The sequence below is a fragment of the Macaca nemestrina genome, chromosome 1, assembly GCF_043159975.1.
Source record: "Macaca nemestrina isolate mMacNem1 chromosome 1, mMacNem.hap1, whole genome shotgun sequence".
Lineage (NCBI taxonomy): Eukaryota > Metazoa > Chordata > Mammalia > Primates > Cercopithecidae > Macaca > Macaca nemestrina.
Window position 1 is genome coordinate 179,043,644 of NC_092125.1, and position 18,811 is coordinate 179,062,454.

The 18,811-nt window shown below is 49.4% G+C and overlaps 1 protein-coding gene across 3 annotated transcripts in view; it reads right to left on the bottom strand.

Annotated features, from left to right (window-relative positions):
• The window catches only part of LOC105495107 (acyl-CoA thioesterase 11), a 59,445-nt gene extending 40,856 nt beyond the window's left edge, over window positions 1-18,589 (bottom strand). For 2 of the 3 annotated variants that reach the window (XM_011764312.3, XM_011764311.3), the window contains exon 1: window positions 17,992-18,148. In XM_011764312.3, coding sequence (XP_011762614.1) covers window positions 17,992-18,024 — 33 coding nt within the window. In that variant the 5' untranslated portion in view covers window positions 18,025-18,148. Of the gene's footprint in view, window positions 1-17,991; window positions 18,149-18,569 lie in introns of those variants that run through there. The other variant, XM_011764314.3, reaches the window with a different exon arrangement.
• Window positions 18,590-18,811: the final 222 nt, after the last annotated feature.

The window sequence follows — 18,811 nt, forward strand, 5'->3', positions numbered from 1 at the left end:
CTTGGTGGTGGAGATGATGGGAGGTGGTAGGCAGGATAAAAATTAGGAAAAAAAGGCCAGGCACAGTGGCTCACGCCTGTAATCCCAGCACTTTGGGAGGCTGAGGCAGGCGGATCACCTGATGTTCAGAGTCCAAGACCACCCTGGCCAACATGGTGAAACCCTATCTCTACTAAAAACACAAAAATTAGCTGGGTGTGGTGGTGGGTGCCTGTAATCCCAGCTCCTCCAGAGGCTGAGGCAGGAGAATCACTTGAACCTGAGAGGCAGAGGTTGCAGTGAGCCTAGATCGCGCCATTGCACTCCAGCCTGGGAGACAGAGTGAGACTCCATCACAAAAAATAAATAAATAGGAAAAAAGTAAAAATAAATAAATAAGAAAGGAGGATCCAAGCTTAGAATGAGTGACTGGCAGATGGTGGTACTGGTTACTGAGTTGGGGGAGATCAGTGTAGAAATAAGTAGGGGACAAGAATTTGTGAGATCCTATTGAACATTTAAAGAGAGAAGTCAAGGAACTCAGGCCTGGAGCTCACTGGAGAAGAGGCTACACCTGGAGACACTAACATATATGGGTATTTAAGATCCACAGGATTGGGGCCGGGTGTGGTGGCTCACGCCTGTTATCCCAGCACTTTGGGAGGCCGAGGCGGGTGGATCATGAGGTCAGGAGATCGAGACCATCCTGGCTAACACGATGAAACCCCGTCTCTACCAAAAATACAAAAAATTAGCCGGGCGTGGTGGTGGGCGCCTGTAGTCCCAGTTACTCGGGAGGCTGAGGCAGGAGAATGGTGTGAACCCGGGAGGTGGAGGTTGCAGTGAGCCGAGATCGTGCCACTGCACTCCAGCCTGCGCAACAGAGCGAGACTCTGTCTCAAAAAAAAAAAAAAAAAAAAAAAAGATCCACAAGATTTTGAGACCTTGTAGTAAATGAAAGAAGGTTGCCAATTTTTGCTACTCCTCCCGTTGAAAGGTAGAATCTAACTTCCTCCTCTTGAATCTGAGTCATTTTTAGTGACATTTCAACAGTGACTCTGAGACTAGATCATGACACATCTTGCAGCTTCCCCCCAGGCCTCTTAGAACTCTTGCTCTGGTGGAGCCAGCTGCCAGGTAGAAAATCTAACTATCCCAAGACTATCATATTGAAGAGGCCACACGTGGGTGCTCCAAATGACAGTCCCAGCTAAGCCCAACCTTTCAGCCCTCCCCTCTGAGGTGCCAGTGAAGGCATCATGGAGCCCCCAGTTCAGCCCATCCACCACTAAGTGCCACCAAGCAGCCTCCATCAATGCCACATAGAGCAGAAGAACCAGCCAGCCCAGCCCTGCCAGAATTCCTGACCCACAGAATCACAAGATGTAATAAAACAGTTGTTGCTTTAAGCTACTAAGGTTCAGGGTAGTTTGTTACACAGCCACTGTAACTAGAACAGATATCATCCAAGAAGATGGGTTGACAGAGACATTCACACTTAGCTTTTTTTTTTTTTTTTTTTTTTTTTTGAGACAATCTTGCTCTGCCGCCCAGGCTGGAATGCAATGGCACAATCTCAGCTCACTGCAATCTCCACCTCCCAGGTTCAAGTGATTCTCGTGCCTCAGCCACCCAAGCAGCTGGGATTATAGGCACGTGCCAATATGCCCAGCTAATTTTTGAATTTTTAGTAGAGATGGGGTATCACCATGTTGGTCAGGCTGGTCTCAAACTCCTGACCTCAAGTGATCTGCCTGCCTCGGCCTCCCAAAGTGCTGGGATTACAGGTGTGAGCCACCATGCCTGCCCTTACACTTGGCTATTTAGAAGTCAGGTGGGGAGGAGGAACCTGCAAAGGAGACTGTGAGGAAGCAGTCAGTGAGGTGGGAGGACCCCAGAAGAGTCTGGCTCTCCAGAGGGAAGGGGGCCCTGCTGAGGCATGAGCTCTGAGTCAAGGCAGATGGGGAAACAAGCTATCAGTGATTTTTGACAGGAAGGAAGGAGGGAGGGGGAAGAGAGGAGTCCAGTTAGAGTGAATTAGGGAAAGAATGAGAGGTAATACAGTGGGAACAGAGAAAACTCTTTCCAAAATGTGTGTGGGAACAGGGAGCAAAGAAACAAGGTAGCAGCTGGAAGGGGCTTTGTTTGCCTAGAGGCTGCAAGATACTAGAGCTGGTTGGTTCATCTGGTCCTGGGACAGATACAGTAGGAGGGATTCTACTGAGACAGAGAGCTTTCTACAGGACAGGGGCCGTCTAAGAATTGCCTTCGCAGAAGCTCAAAGATCCCTTTTCAGAAATCTATGACTGCCATTTATCATGTACCTACTGTATGCCAGGTCTCGTCCTTGGGGGCCTTTAATTCTCACTCTGAAGCAGGAATCCTCATTCCTTATTTTACAGATGAGAGAAAGGAAATGGACAGAGAACAAGGAATGGGCCACCCACGCACTCCTGGCCAGTAAAAGGCAAAGGGGAGACTGGACCTGGATCCTTCTGACTCCAGAGCCTGGCAGGAGTGCGGCAGAAGGGACATCAGCTGGAGGGAGATCAGGTCACCCAACAACTGGAACTTCTGATACACAGCCTGGGACTTTGGACACCTTGTATCAGTTGCCTCCCCGCACTCCTACCTTCTACGTGACATGAGCCTATAGGAAAAGAGCTCACTGCAGAAGTGGTTTCTGACCTGTGGATCCCATCCAGGCAGTGGGATCCGCCGGGTAAAGAGTATCACTGCCACCACTCCCCATCCAGAAGGCCTGCCTTCCTGTTTGCCCAGCTGAGAACCAGTCTGCACAGACACACCTTCTCCTCACTTTGCTGCCTGGAAGCTCTAATTCAGTCTTCAAATGCAAAGGGAGGGTGGGGACCAAGTAAACTCAAAGGCCAAGGAGGGCCTGGGGTGGTATGGGGGAAGACGGTACTGAGATGCAAGGCTGTGCTTTTCCCCTCGGACTCTCTTCAGAGGGGGCCCCTCCCTTGGCCCCAAAGTCATTTAATGCTTGGGTCCCTTCCTCTCCCATGTTCGCCCTGCTCTCAAAGCCTATAGGCACATGTACATCTGATCTCTTAACACCCCGTCTCTGTAAATACCTGCCATGGCATTAAGCTACCCGGCACGAAGAGACTCCAGTTGGAGGGACCATTATCACCCCCACATCTCTATGCTATGAATGAGGAAGCTGAGGCTTGGGAAGAGAGCCAGTCAAGAACCAGCCAGAGTCTTCCGGCTTCAGACCTCCCACTCATCCCTCCCACCACTCATGGGGCTGTATCCCTGGAGAAGAAAAAGATGAATTGGGTTTCTCCATACCCTCCCTAAGAGATCAAAAGAAAACTCAAACCCACCTGCTTCAGCTCAGCCCAGGTGTGGTGCTGGAAACCAGAGGCTGCTTAAAGGAAGTCCCAAGGCCACTCCCCTTCCGACCTCTCACCGAGTCCAGGCCTGGAACAGGGCCACACCTGGGCAGGGCTACACCCCAGGGCAGATCACAGCCTATTCTAGAGGTCGTAAATAAGACAATGCCAAGGAGTGGAGAGACCTGAGATTCCCCACCCGCAGCAAGCAACTTGAATGTGATCCTCCCTAGGCCACAGCCCAGGTGCTGTTAGCCAAGCTCCGACCTACCAGGCTTCTGAATAGCAGATGAGGTAACCTTGCATACAGCTTTCTTCCTTTTTGTTTTTGTTGTTGTTGTTGTTGTTGTTTTTCTTTTTCTTTTGGAGACAGGGTCTTGCTCTGTCACCCAGGTTGGAGGGCAGTGGCACCTTCATGGCTCACTGCAGCCTCTACCTCCCAGGTTCAAGCAATCCTCCCACCTCAGCCCCTTGAGTAGCTGAGACTACAGGCACACACCACCACGCCTGGCTAAGTTTGTTTTTGTTTTGTTTTTTGGGGTTTTTTTTGAGACGGAGTCTCACTCTGTTGCTCAGGCTGGAGTGCAGTGACACAATCTCAGCTCACTGCAACTTCTGCCTCCTGGGTTCAAGCGATTCTCCTGCCTCAGCCTCCCGAGTAGCTGGGATTACAGGCACAAGCCTCCACACCCAGCTAATTTTTATATTTTTAGTGGAGATGGGGTTTCACCATGTTGGCCAGGCTGGTCTCGAACTAATAACCTTAAGTGATCCACTCCCTCTCAGACTCCCGAAGTGCTGGGATTACAGGCATGAGCCACCACACCAAGCCTAATTTTTTAAATTGTATTTTTAGTAAGACGAGGCCTGTGTTGCCCAGGATGGTCTGGAACTCCTGGGCTCAAGGGATCCTCCTGCCTCTGCCTCCCAAAGTGCTGGGACTACAGTCATGAGCCACTGAGTCTGGCCCATAGACCTTTCTAGGCTGTAAAAGAATACACACATAAAGTAATAAGAAACTCCTTGAAGACAGCGGCCGTGTCTCATGTGTCTCTGGAATCCTGGTGCATCCTTACTAAGCACCTACTAGGTTTCAGGCCTTTCTATACATTATATAAAATTGCTTTGTATCCATAACACCATTCATCCTCACCAAAACCCTGTGAGGGACAATTATTCCTCCTGCACAGAAAAGGGAACTGAGGCTTGGGTTCTAAAAGACTTGTCTAATGGCACTCTGCCAGTGAGCGATAGAGCTGAGATTTTGCTTTTCTCAATACCAAAGCCATTTCTACTCACTGGGCTGCCTCTCCAAAAGTTGCTTAAACTGGGTGCAGTGGCTCACACCTATAATCCCAGCACTTTCAGAGGTCAAGGCAGAAGGATCACTTGAAGCCAGGAATTCAAGACCAGCCTGGGCAACATGGTGAAACCCCATTCTGGAATACATTTTTTAAAAATTAGCCAAGCAGCCGGGCACGGCTCGCACCTGTAATCCCAGTGCTTTGGGAGGCCAAGGTGGGCAGATTGCCTGAGGTCAGGAGTTCGAGACCAGCCTGGCCAACATGGTGAAACCCCGTCTCTACTAAAAATACAAACAATTAGCCAGGCATGGTGGCAGGCACCTGTAATCTCATCTACTCAGGAGGCTGAGGAAGGAGAATTGCTTGAACCCAGGAGGCAGAGGTTGCAGTGAGCCAAGATCGGGCCATTGCACTCCAGCCTGGGCAACAGAGCGAAACTCTGTCTCAAAAAAAAAAGAGAAAAAGTAGACAAGCATAGTTGACACATTGTTCTTTTGGTTGCTAGGTCAGGTGTACCAGTTACTTGGGAGGCTGAGAGGGGAAGCTACAGCAGGAAGATCACCTGAGCCCAGGAATTCAAGGCTGCAGTGAGCTATGATCACACTACTGCACTCCAGCCTGCACAACACAGCGAGACCTCGTCTTGGGAAAACAAAAACAGATGCTTAATAACTCATGTCCACTGATAATAATTGGTTAATGCATCATTTGCTGAGGACAAATTATTACTACTGAAGAAGCACTAGGCAGGATATACATATTACATGGCCAAGGGGGTCAAGGAGGGTGCCCTTAACTCCCTCATTTCTCTGTGGACCTGGCACATCTCTCACATACAGGTGCCTCTGCCTGGATCATTCTTCCAAACCCAGAAAAGCTTTTAGGGCTGACCTAACCCATAATCTCCTCCAGGGAGCCCACCCTGACCACTGAGCTGGTGAGGGGCTATCTTGGTGCTTCCCTCTGTCACATCCTGGCCGTGCTGTGCTGCCATAGTAGGTTTGTATCTCCCTCTGTCTCTCCATCAACCTGAGCGCATCTAAGGACAGGTCTAGTCTGGCTCATCCCTGTGTCCCCAAAGTGTCAGACTGTGGTCTGCCCCAGTCCGTCACTGCCCCAATGTCACCTCCAACCTGCAAGGCTGCCCCTGGGAATGGCAGGAGCACACAGGCCTGCAGCCAGGGAGCTGGCAGAGGACCCAACCAGCAGCACCATCTGTCCCTGGAGCCACGAGACAGAGCAGGCATAAGGCAGAGGTGTCAGTTCCTTGGCTCAGCCAGGTCAGCCCAGGACAAGGAGAGGAGCTTCAGCACCCAGGGCCCCTGCCCAGCTGGGGCGTGGGGTCAGACAAGGCTTTGAATTCTCTAATTAGATCACAGTAGCTTAATACCAGAGCCTTGGTTTTCTAACCTGTAAAGCCAGATAAATACCAGAAGCCTTGCAAAGCTGTTGGGAAGTTTAAATATGCCCAACACTTAGTAGGTCCACAACAGAAAAGTTTGCTTTCACCATCTCATCTGACCAACTGACCCTGCCATTGAACCACTGAGAAAACTGAGGTTCACATGAGATGGAAAAAAAAAGAAAGAAAGAAAGGAAGAAAGAAAAAATATTCACCATGGCCAATTATGTGCCGAGTTCTCCATTTTTCCAACATCTCTAATCCTGCCAACAATTTGGCATGATCTGCAGGAAGAGAACTGGTTCATATTAGGAAACTGATGCCCACAGAGATGAGGTGAGTTAGTGCCTCTAAGGCAGCACCCTTTTCATCGTCAGGCTGAGTGACGAGCAGCTCTCCGAAGGCTCCCGGGATGCCAGCTTGGCCCCGCTCCAGCCCAGGCACAGGTGAGGGGCAGTGGGCAGCCTCCCTCGACGCTGAGGTGTGTGGGGTGGGGTCAGCTCAGCCTGGGGCCCTCAATCTACACTGTCAGTGTGCGAGGATGGGCAGAGGAGGCTGGGATGGGGTGGGTCCACATGTAACAGTGAGGCCACATTCTGGGTGCACAGAAGTTCCAGATGCCCCCTAGCCAAGACAAGGGCTGGAAAGGGGGACCCAGTCTAGCAGATGAGAGCTCTGGGTCTCTCGCCAGGTGTGTGAGCCCAGGCACATCACCTCACTTCTCTGTGCCTCGTCTCTCACGGGGGCTGAGCCTTTCACCCACCTCCCTGTTGTGAGGAGTCAGGGTGAATGGGGAGGCAGCTGAGACCTTCAAGGTGCTGGCCATACAGAGAAGAGGAACCACGATGATGTGTTTCCCTGGGTCGCTGAGCCCAGCACACAGGGACTGCATACCTTGGCAACTAAGCCTGGGGACCAGAGAGCCCTCATGGCTCTCACAGTCAGGTAGGCAGGACAACATGACTCACAGCGCTCAAAAGCCCAAACTTAGCCTACGAGGCCTGGACCCCCAGCCTGCAGGTCCTGGAAGCCTCCCCTCAGCCTCTTCCAACTGTTCCCTTTGCTTCCTCCACTCCAAGTGGAGTGAAGAGTCAGCAGCAGGGGCTGCTAGGCCCCTATTCAGTTGATCAGATGCACCAAGCTCGCCCCAACCTTGGAGCTTGCAAATGGATGCTGTTCCCCTTGCCTGGAATGCTCTTCCCCCAGATCGTCCCGAGGCTGCCTTCTCAGCTGCTAGGTTTCTGCTCAGCTGTCGTCTGCTCAGAGAGCTCCCCACTGGCCCCCTCATCATTCTCTCACAGTTCCCTGTTCTCCAGACAGTCTCAATTTAATCCCAGCAATGCTACTTACTAGCTGTGCGACCTCAGGCAACTTACTTAAGCTGCCTGTCTCAGTTTCATCTTTAACACAGACACAATTATCTACTTCACAGAGTTGTTATAAGGAATAATGAGTTAATGCAGGCATGGCATACAGCTAGCACTTGTATGGCATTTACTCTTATTACTACTATTCACAGCATTTATTGCAGATTTTCAGCATTGTTTATTTGAATACCTTCTCCCTATCTCCCCTGCACTAGCTGTCAGCTCCAGGAGACAGGCTGCATCATCGGCCACAGCATACCCGGCACCTGCTACCTATTAATCCCCCGGTACAGTAAGTACCTGTGGAGGGAACAAGTGAAGCGTGTACACCATCCTGAGGAGACGTCATCAACTATAGGGACAGGCAAGATGAGGATTCAAAGGGGAAATGATAGCTGAGCTGGCTTTTGAAGGATGAAGAAGAGTCCTCCACTGAACAGGGAAAAGTTGGAAGCTTTTCATCTCAGATGTGGAATAAAACAAAGATGCCCACTTTCACCACTTATATCCAGCATAATACTGGAAGTCCTAGCCAGAGCAATTAGGCAAGAGAGAGAAATAAAGGGCATCCAAATTGGAAAGCAGGAATTTAAATTGTCCCGGTTTGCAGATGTCATAATCCTATACACAGAAAACCCTAAATCCTCCACTAAAACACTGGTAGGAATAATAAATTCAGTAAAGTTTCAGGATCAAAATCAACATACAAAAGTCAGTAGTCTTTGTTTTTTTTTTTTTTTTTTTGAGACGGAGTCTCGCTCTGTCGCCCAGACTGGAGTGCAGTGGCTAGATCTCAGCTCACTGCAAGCTCCGCCTCCCAGGTTTATGCCATTCTCCTGCCTTAGCCTCCCGAGCAGCTGGGACTGCAGGTGCCCACCACCTCGCCCGGCTAGTTTTTTGTATTTTTTAGTAGAGACGGGGTTTCACCATGTTAGCCAGGATGGTCTCAATCTCCTGACCTCGTGATCCGCCCGTCTCGGCCTCCCAAAGTGCTGGGATTACAGGCTTGAGCCACGGCGCCCGGCCAGTAGTCTTTCTATATACTAATAGCAAACTATCTAAAAAAGAAAATCTAGAAAACAATCCCATTGACAATAGCTACCAAAAATAAAATAAAATGAAATAAAATAAAATACCTGAGAGTAAGTTTAACCAAAGAGGTAAAAAGCCAGGAGTGGTGGCTCATGCCTGTAATTCCAGCTACTCAGGAGGCTGAGGTGGGAGGATTGCTGAGCCCAAGAGTATGAGACTAGCCTGGGCAACATACAAAACTCCATCTCTTTAAAAAAAAATTTTTTTTTCAGTGCTCACATGGGTAGATAAAGAATTCTAATTTTCTTTTTTTTCTTTTTTTTTTGAGACAGAGTATTGCTCTGTCGCCCAGGCTAAAGTGCAGTGGCGCGATCTCGGCTCACTGCAACCTCCGCCTCCCGGGTTCAAGCAATTCTCCTGCCTCAGCCTCCTGAGTAGCTGGGATTACAGGCACGCACCACCATGCCCAGCTAATTTTTGTATTTTTAGTAGAGACAGGATTTCACCATGTTGACCAGACTGGTCTCAAACTCCTGACCTTGTGATCCACCCGCCTAGGCCTCCCAAAGTGCCAGGATTACAGGCGTCAGCCACCACCACCGGCCTAAGTATAAATTTTTTTAAATTTTTTTAAATAAAAAAAAAATCAGCTAGTTGTGGTGGCACATGCCTGTAGTCTCAGCTACTTGGGAGGCTGAGGCAGGAGTATCATTTGAGCCCAGGAATTCATAGCTGCAGTGAGCTATGATCAGACCACTGTACTCCAACCTGGGCAACAGAGGGAAACACTGTCTCTTAAAAACTAAATAAAGGAGATGAAAGATCTCTACAGTGAAGGCCAGGTACTGTGGCTCACGTCTGAAATCCCGGCACTTTGGGAGGCTGAGGTGGGTGGATCACTTAAGGTCAGGAGTTCGAGACCAGCCTGGCCAATATGGTGAAACCCTGTCTCTACTAAAAATACAAAAATTAGCCAGGCATGGTGGCACACACCTGTAATCTCAGCTACTCGGGGGGTTGAGGCAGGATAATCACTTGAGCCCAGGAGGCAAAGGTTGCAGTGAGCCAAGATTGCCTGGGTGACAGAGTGAGACTCCATCTCAAAAAAAAAAAAAAAAAGATCTCTACAATGAAAACTATAAAACATTAATGAAAGAAATTGAAGAAGATATAAATGAAAAGATTCCACATTCGTGGATTGGAAGAATTAATGTTAAAATGTCCATACTACTCAAAGCAATCTACAGATTCAATGCAATCCCTATCAAAATGCCAATGACAGTCTTCCCAGAAATAGAAAAAACAAGTCTAAAATTCATATGAAACCACAAAAGACCCCAGATAGCCAAAGCAATCTTGAGCAAAAAGAACAGAGCCAAAGGCATCATACTATACTACCTGATTTCAAAATATACTACAAAGCTACATTAATCGACAGACATATAGATCAATGGAACAGAATAGAGAGCTCCAAAATAAATCTACACATTTACAGCCAACTGATTTTCAACAAAGGTGCCAGAACACACACTGGGGAAGGAACAGTCTATTCAACAATTGATGTTGGGAAAACTGGATACCCACATGTAAAAAATCAAATGAAATGAAATCAAGAACTGAAATCAAACCCTTATCTCTCACTGTATAAAAAATCAACTCAGGCCAGGCGTGGTGGCTCACCCTGTAATCTCAGCACTTTGGGAGGCTGAGGCAGGCAGATCACTCAGTCAAGAGTTCGAGACTAGGCTGGCCAACATAGTGAAATCCCATTTCTACTAAAAATACAAAAGTTAGCTAGGTGTGGTGGCATGTGCCTGTGATCCCAGCTACTCGGGAGGATGAGGCAGCAGGAGAATCGCTTGAACCTGGGAGGCAGAGGTTGCAGTGAGCCGAGATCATGCCACTGCACTCCAGCCTGGGCGACAGAGCGAGACTCCATCTCAAAAAAATAAAAAATAAAAAATAAAAACTCAAAATGAATTAAAGACTTAAATGTACGACCCCCAAACTACAAAATTACTGGAAGAAAACATAGGGGAAACAGTTCATGACGTTGTGCTAGGTAAGAATTTTTTGGATAAGGTGTCAAAAGCACAGGCAACAAAAGCAAAAATATATGTGATTTCTTTATACTAAAATAATTCTGCACAGCAAAGGAACCAATCAACAGAGTTAAGAGACAACCTACAGAATGGGAGAAAATATTTACAAACTATACATCTGACAAGGGGTTAACACTCAAAATATACAAAGAAGTAAAACAACTCAATAGCAACAACAACAACAAAAAACTAAAATGGGCGAAAGACCTGAATAGGCATTTCTCAAAGGAAGATACACAAATGTCCACCAGGTATATGAAAAAAATGCTCAACATCACTAATCATCGTGGAAATGCAAATCAAAACCATAATGAAATAGCATCTCACACCTGTCAGAATGGCTACTATCAAAAAACCAGAGCCGGGAGTGGTGGCTCAAGCCTGTAATGCCAGCACTTTTGGAGGCCAAGGCAGGTGGATCACGAGGTCAGGAGTTCAGGACCAGCCTGACTGACATGGTGAAACCCCTTCTCTACTGAAAATACAAAAAATTAGCCAGGCGTGGTGTCACAATGTCTGTAATCCCAGCTACTTGGGAGGCTGAGGCAGGAGAATCACTTGAACCCGGGAGGCAGCGTTGCAATGAGCCAAGATTGCGCCACTACACTCCAGCCTGGGAGACAGAGCGAGACTCCGTCTCAAAAAACAAACAACAAACAAACAAACAAAAACAGAAGACAATATGTGTTGGCAAGGATTCGGGGAAAAGGCAACCCTTTGACACTGTTGATGGGAGTGTAAATTGGTACAGCCATTATGGAAAACAGTACAGAGGTTCCTCAAAAAGTTAAAAATAGAATTACCATATGATCCAGCAGTCCCACTACTGGGTATATAGCCAAAGGAAATGAAATCAGTATGTTGAAGAGATACCTGCACTCCCATGTTTATTGCAGCACTCTTCACAATAGCCAAGATACAGAACCAACTAAGGGTCCACCAGTGGATGAATGAATTTTTTAAATGTAGTATAAAGCCGGCTGTGGTGGCTCAAACCTGCAATCCCAACACTTTGGGAAGCCAAGGGGAGAGGATAGCTTGAGGCCAGGAGTTCAAGACCAGCCTGGTCAACATAGAGAGAACCCATCTCTACAAAAACTTAAAAAAAAAAAATTAGCTGGGCACAGTGGTGCATACCTCTAACACCCAGCTACTCAGGCAGCTGAGGCGGGAGGCTTGCTTGAGCCCAGGAGCTCAAGGCTGCAGTGAGCCACAATTGCACCACTGTATTCCAGCCTGGGTGACAGAGCCAGACTCCATCTCAAAAAAGAAAAAAAAAAATATATATATATATATATATATATATGTATGTATGTATGTACACACACACACACACACACACACACACACACACTATGGAATACTATTCAGCCATAAAAATAAAATAAAATCCTGCCATTTGCAACTACATGGATGAACCTGGAGTATGTTATGGTGGGTTTTTTGTTTGTTTGTTTTCTTTTGTTTTGTTTTGTTCCTGTGTGTGACAGGGTCTGGCTCTGTTGCCCAGGCTGGAATGTAGTAACTTCAGCTCACAACAACCTCCACCTGCCAGGCTCAAGCCATCTTCCCACCTCAGCATCCCAAGTAGCTGGGACTAGAGGCGCATGCCACCACACCGGGCGATTTTTGTGGTTTTTGTAGAGATCGGGTTTTGCCATGTTGTCCAGGCTGGCCTCGAAGTCCCGCACTCAAGCGATCCGCCCATCTCAGCCTCCCGAAGTACTGGGATTATGGGCATGAGCCGCCTCCCCGAGTATGTTATGTTAAGTGAAATAAAGGCCAGGCACAGAAAGACAAATACCACATGACCTCACTCAGATGTGAATCTTAAAAAGTTGATTTCATGGAAATAGAGTATAATGCTGCTTATCAGAGGCAGGGGTTGTTAGCGGGGATGGAGAGATCTTGGTCAGAGGATGCATAATTACACTTAGGAGGAATAAATTTCTTTTTTTTTTTTTTTTTTTTTTGAGACGGAGTCTCGCTGTGTCTCCCAGGCTGGAGTGCAGTGGCGTGATCTCAGCTCACTGCAAGCTCCGCCTCCCGGGTTCACGCCATTCTCCCGCCTCAGCCTCCCAAGTAGCTGAGACTACAGGCGCCCGCCACCACGCCCGGCTAGTTTTAGGAATAAATTTCAAGAGACCTATTATACAGTAAGGTGATATAGTTAATTATAACATATTGTATTCTTGAAAAATGTAGAGTAGATGTTCTGCACTATCACCAAAAAAATGAAAACAATGTGAGGTAATGCATCTATTAGGTTTAATCATTACATAATGTATATATACTTCAAAACATCATTTGTACATGATAAAAACATAGATTGTTATCTGTCCATTTATTTAAAAAAAAATTTTTTTTGAGACAAAGTCTTGTTCTGTCACCCAGCCTGGAGTGCGGTGGCGCAATCTCAGCTTACTGCAACCTCCACCTCCCAGGTTCAACTGAGCATATCCTGCTTATTTTTGTATTTTTAATAGAGATGGAGTTTCTCCATGTTGGTCAGGCTGGTCTCAAACTCCTGACCTCAAGTAATCCACCCGCCTCGGCCTCCCAAAGTGTTGGGATTATAGGCATGAGCCACCATGCCTGGCCCATTTTAATTTTTTTTTTTAATAAGGTAATCATTTGCTTATGCTATGCATATTAAAATAACATTTTGGAGAGAAAAAAAAAAAAAAGTCCTCTAAATAAATTAAGAACACTAAAAGTGGGCCGGGCATGGTGGCTCACACCTGTAATCCCAGCACTTTGGGAGGCCAAGGTGGGCGGATCACCTGAGGTCAGGAGTTCGAGACCAGCCTGGCCAACATGGTGAAACCCCATCTCTACTAAAAACACAAAAAATTAGCCAGGTGTGATGGCACCCACCGTAGTCCCAGCTACTCAGGAGGCTGAGGCATGAGAATCGCTTGAACCAGGGAGGCGGAGGTTGCAGTTAGCTGAGATGGCACCACTGTACTTCAGCCCTCCAGCCTGGGCGACAGAGTGAGACTCTGTCTCAAAAAAAAAAAAAAAAAAAAAAAACACTAAGAGTGTCTGCCCATAGCTGAGCCTGGGGTTCACATATGGCTCCTGAACAGGCTGATGCTACACGTTCAAGTCTCACCTCTTCCTCCAGGAAGCCTTCTGGGACCAACTCAATCTGCTTCTGAGCACCCGTGGTCACTCATTCATTCAGCAGTTTTGGGACTCCTTGTATATGATAGGTCCATCATTTTATGTCTAAGGTCTCCCCATCTCCAACACAGAGTAGGGTCCTCAGGAGAGATGGGACCCTGCCTCTCACTGTCAGGATCAACCTCATGGTGGCAGACAAACCCTTCACAAACATTTCACAGCCCCAGGATGTCCAGGCTGGCGAGGACCTCAGGGATCACCCAGCACCCTAAGGACTAGAGAGAGGAACCCCTGGCCAAAGGTCACATAGTGAGCAGTGAGGTGAACATCCAATCATTGTGCCCTGAACCTCCCCACACTCTGAGTTAGACCCCTTATGAAGCTGAGGAGGTTGTGGCGAGCTCTCCAGCTGTCCTCAGGTTCAAGGTAAAGCAGTAGGATTGCATTGTGCGGTTGGAGGTTAATACAAAAATTAGCCAGGCATAGTGGTGGGCACCTGTAATCCCAGCTACTCGGGAGGCTACTCGGGAGGCTAGGCAGGAGAATCCCTTGAATCTGGGAGGCGGAGGCTGCAGTGAGCCAAGATTGCACCACCACACTCCAGCCTGGGTGACAGAGTGAGACTCCGTCTTAAACCAAAAACAAAAACAACCAGCCCCATCACCATTTCTGGAGTGAAAAAAGCTTCTGAACCCCACTGAGAGCTGACCTGGGCCAGGCTAGACCTGAGGCTGGGCAGAGGCTCCCAGACCTCCCAGGACCCCTGCCCACCTCCTACAAGGGCATCAGTGCGTCCCTGCTAGCCCAGAAATGTGAGACTCAGTGCCCAGTGTAGACTGACATCTTGGATAGGGAAAGGAGAAGAGTTCTCCACGTGGAGAGGCAAGGATTGAAGCAGGACAGGGAGACCTTTCTGGCACCACCACACTGGCACTCAGCAGTTCTCCCAGCCCCGAGCATGGCAGCAGGCTGGCCACTTCATTCAGTCACCCACTCACTTGCTGGGTACCCAGGGACGAGTAGGGACCAGAGCCCTCGAACTCCAATGCTGACTCTGTCTACAGTGCCACAGGACACTGAAAATGGCCCCCAACCATGCAAAGTGGAGTTTGTGGATTATATGACACCCCCTCTTCTGTTTCCAGTTTAGTCCCTATTAAAGACAGTTTGGTGAGTTTGTTGTTGTTATTGTTGTTGTTGTTTTGAGACCACTCTGTTGCCCAGGCTGGAGTGCAGTGGTGCGAACTCGGTTCACTGCAACCTCTGCCTCCTGGGTTCAAGCGATTCTCCTGCCTCAGTGTCACGAGTAGCTGGGACTATAGGAGCGCGCCACCATGCCCAGCTAATTTTTGTATTTTTGGTAGAGACAGGGTTTCACCATGTTGGCCAGGCTGGTCTCAAATTCCTGGCCTCAAGTGATCCACCCGTCTCGGCCTCCCAAAGTGCTGAGATTACAGGCATGAGTCACCACACCCGGCTTGGTGGGGCTTTTTGTTTGTTTTTGTTTTTGTTTTGAGACAGGATCTCACTCTGTCATCCAGGCTAGAGTACAGTAGCATGGTCTTGGTTCACTGCAGCCTTCACCTCCCAGGCGGGCTCAAGTGATCCTCCCACCTCAGCCTCCCGAGTAGCTGGGTCCGCAGGTACATGCCACCATGCCCAGCTTTTTTTTTTTTTTTTTTTTTTTTGTATTTTTGGTAGAGATGGGATTTCACCATGTTGGCCAGGCTGGTCTCAAACTCCTGAGCTCAAGCAATTCACCTGCCTCAGCCTCCCAAAGTGCTAGGATGACAGGTGTGAGCCACCATGCCTGGCCAGGGATTGTTTATTTGTTTGCTTTTCATTAAAAACAGCTTTGGCACCAAGCCAGAAAATGTTCCTAAACCCTCTTGTATTCCAGAGGAACTAAGGGAATTCGAGAGAAATCCAAAGAGATCCACCATCCAGGCAGTGGTGCAGAGGTGGCAATCAAGGCCAGAGTGTTCTTAGCTGACAGGAGGCCACCTGTGTCCTCAAGAGCCCAACTTCCACCCCCAACACCCACCTCCACCCCCAGACTCAATAGAGGCAGTGCAAGGAAGCTGAATGCCAGCTGGGCTCAGAGTCGGGACATGTGGGTTGGAATCCCACATCTGCGCCTTCCTCTGGCTGAGCCTCAGATTCCTTAAGAGCTCAGACTCTGGGGCCAAACTGCTGGGTTCAGATCCCAGCTCTGCCACTTCCTACCAGTGTGATCTTGAGCAAGTCACTTACCCTCTGTGAGATTCCTTATCTGGGATACAGGGATGATAACTGCACCTACCTCATAGAGAACTGAATGAGTTCATATATGCAAAAAAGCTATGTGAAGATTGGTTACCATTGTTATCTCTGTAAAACAGTGATAATGATATGTCTCTTCCCCAGCGCCTTGCCCCCATTTACTGATGAAGGAAAAAGTCATAAAGGGTTAAATACAACAAGGCATAGGAGAAGATACGAGCAGCCCCTCCCACCTGGGAGACACTCTGCCCTGCACTCAGATGACAAGAGCAAGCGGCCCTGCTACTCAGATCCCACCCTTGGCCTCACTGCTGAAAAGCTGCCTGTCCCCATTCATTCATTAAGCATTCCCTGGCCTCTGGCCACACCCATCCCTGTGCTGGGTACACCAAGAGCAGCCTTGTGTTGCTCCCTGGCTGGTGGGAGGGATGTATGTGCCAGTCTAGCACACAATCCAGTGTGAAAACGAGTTAACGCAGAGGCTCGTGGTGCCATGAGAAATCTGGGAAGGACTTCCAGAGGAGGCAGCACCTGAGCTGAGATCTGAGGACTCAGAAGGAACTTGCCAGGGAGACAAGTTTGGGGAGATGCAGGAAGGCTGGGGGTAGCTCCAGCAGAAGACACAGCAAGTACAACATCCCGGAGGAGAGAACAAAGGTGGGACACCGAGGCCACGGAGAGCAGCTTGATATGGCTGAGGCAGAGACAACAGAGGGGTAGGGATGGTGGAAGGAAAATGGAGGTGTGGGCAGGGGCCAGAGTGCCAATATCCCTTTGTCTCAAGTAAGGAATGTGAAAATCATCCTCAGGTAGCTGTCTGAGCAGGTGAGGAGACAGCACATTTACCTTTTAGAAGCATCCCTCCAGTGAGGAGAGTGGACTGAAAGGGGCTGACATGGGATGGGGCAGCCAGGGGAGACAAGATGCACAGGGTCCGGTGCGGATGCTGAGTTTTGCAGTGGCTGTGCAGATGGAGGGAGGGGACGGATAAGACATTTATTTGTTCCAGCCCCTTTTAAAAAAAGGCTTTTCGGCCGGGCGCGGTGGCTCAAGCCTGTAATCCCAGCACTTTGGGAGGCCGAGACAGGCGGATCACGAGGTCAGGAGATCGAGACCATCCTGGCTAACACGGTGAAACCCCGTCTCTACTAAAAAAATACAAAAAACTAGCCGGGCGAGGTGGCGGGCGCCTGTAGTCCCAGCTACTCGGGAGGCTGAGCCAGGAGAATGGCGTGAACCCGGGGGTGGAGCTTGCAGTGAGCTGAGATCTGGCCACTGCACTCCAGCCTGGGCAACAGAGCGAGACTCCGTCTCAAAAAAATAAATAAATAAATAAATAAAAAGGCTTTTCCTGGAAATATCCTCAGAGGTCAGCCACACTACACCCATTACAACCTCTGGCAGTCTGTCCTGAGCCCATCTCCATACACTCCATCCACTGCCAGGCGCTGCTGGGCACTTAGGTCTGCCGTGTGCCTCCGCACCTAATCTCAGCTCCAAAGTGCAGAGAAAAGTTCTCTTCAAGGTCACTTTGCAGGACAGCTTTCCACAGCCCTCATGTGATCCTGTGCTTGCTCTCCCAAAGAGGTTCCACTCCCCGAGAACGCCCACCTCACCCCACCACACATACTCACTCCCACACATACCTCACACCCTGTCTCTCCCACCAGCTCTGTAGCTTTGGGGGTCCTGAGCTCTGAGCATGAAGCACCGCAAGGCCATGGAGCTCAGATGTTCCCCAGAAACATGTACAGAACTCTGCAGGGAGAAACATACGCCCACCAAATAGAATTCCAGAGGCCAACACTTGCTGAAGGTGATTCCACTGAGCACAGTCAGCCCGTAGGGGATCTGACAGCCCCTGGGGCCTGTTTGGAGACTGCTGCTGATAATAAACCAGCCCAGGGGCTCTGCGATTTCTCCTTCCAAAAGAGCTAGAAAATGGCCCGTGGAGAGTGTGAGGAGATGCAGAGCGTATGAGTTAAAATGGAAACGTCAATCTCTTTCTGGGTGCCCAGCCTCCAGAGCCCTCCCGCTGCCCCAGCCCACCCTCCATACCCGTCGCAGGTGATTTCCGACATTCTGGATCATCGCGCCGGGTGGCCGGGGAAAGCAGCACCCTCCCAGAGACAAAAGCTGGTCACCTGAGCAACAGCCAGGCCCCGCTCCAAATGAAGCCTGTGGGCCTCTCCTGCTCCTCCTCTCCAGCTCCTGCCCGCCCACCAGAGCCAGCTGTTATCACCCCGCGTCCCGCCTCTCTTCAGACTGCCCTCAGCCCCCCTTCTCCTAGGAGCCCTGCACAGAAAGCTCCAGTGCCCGCCTAGCGGAGAAGAAGGATGGGGCTGCCAGCTAGGCCACAGACACGTCAAGGAGCCTGTGCCCGCCCACTGGGCACCCAGCCCCAGTCAAACTCCAGGCACCCCCAATCCCAAAGCCCATCATCCTGCCAACAGTGTCTCTTGGCTCTGTGATCACTCCCAGGGAAGGGGGCTGGCGGGGGGGTCCAGGTCCCTCATCCCAGCCAGCAGATAGGCAAAACAGCCATGAGGCTTCCATCCATCCACAAGGGGTCAGGCTGGAAGGTGGCAGGAGGCCAGGGAGCTGCCAGTAACCTCCCGGAGAGATACCAGACCCACCTGCTAGGATTCTTCACCCTGGGAGCGCTGCCCACCAGCTTCTCAGCTCCAGGCCGCAGGCATCCAGCAGTTGCTGTTTGGGGACAGGACACACCCCTCACTTCCTTTAAATAGGCAATGTGACTTTTCTAAAAGTGGCACCTGCCAAATTCCACCCCAGCGGCCATGCAGGCTTCAGCCCCTTGGGACACCCACTCCAGTTTCTCTGTAGCCACCACCAACTGAGAGACCACCAGCGTTTT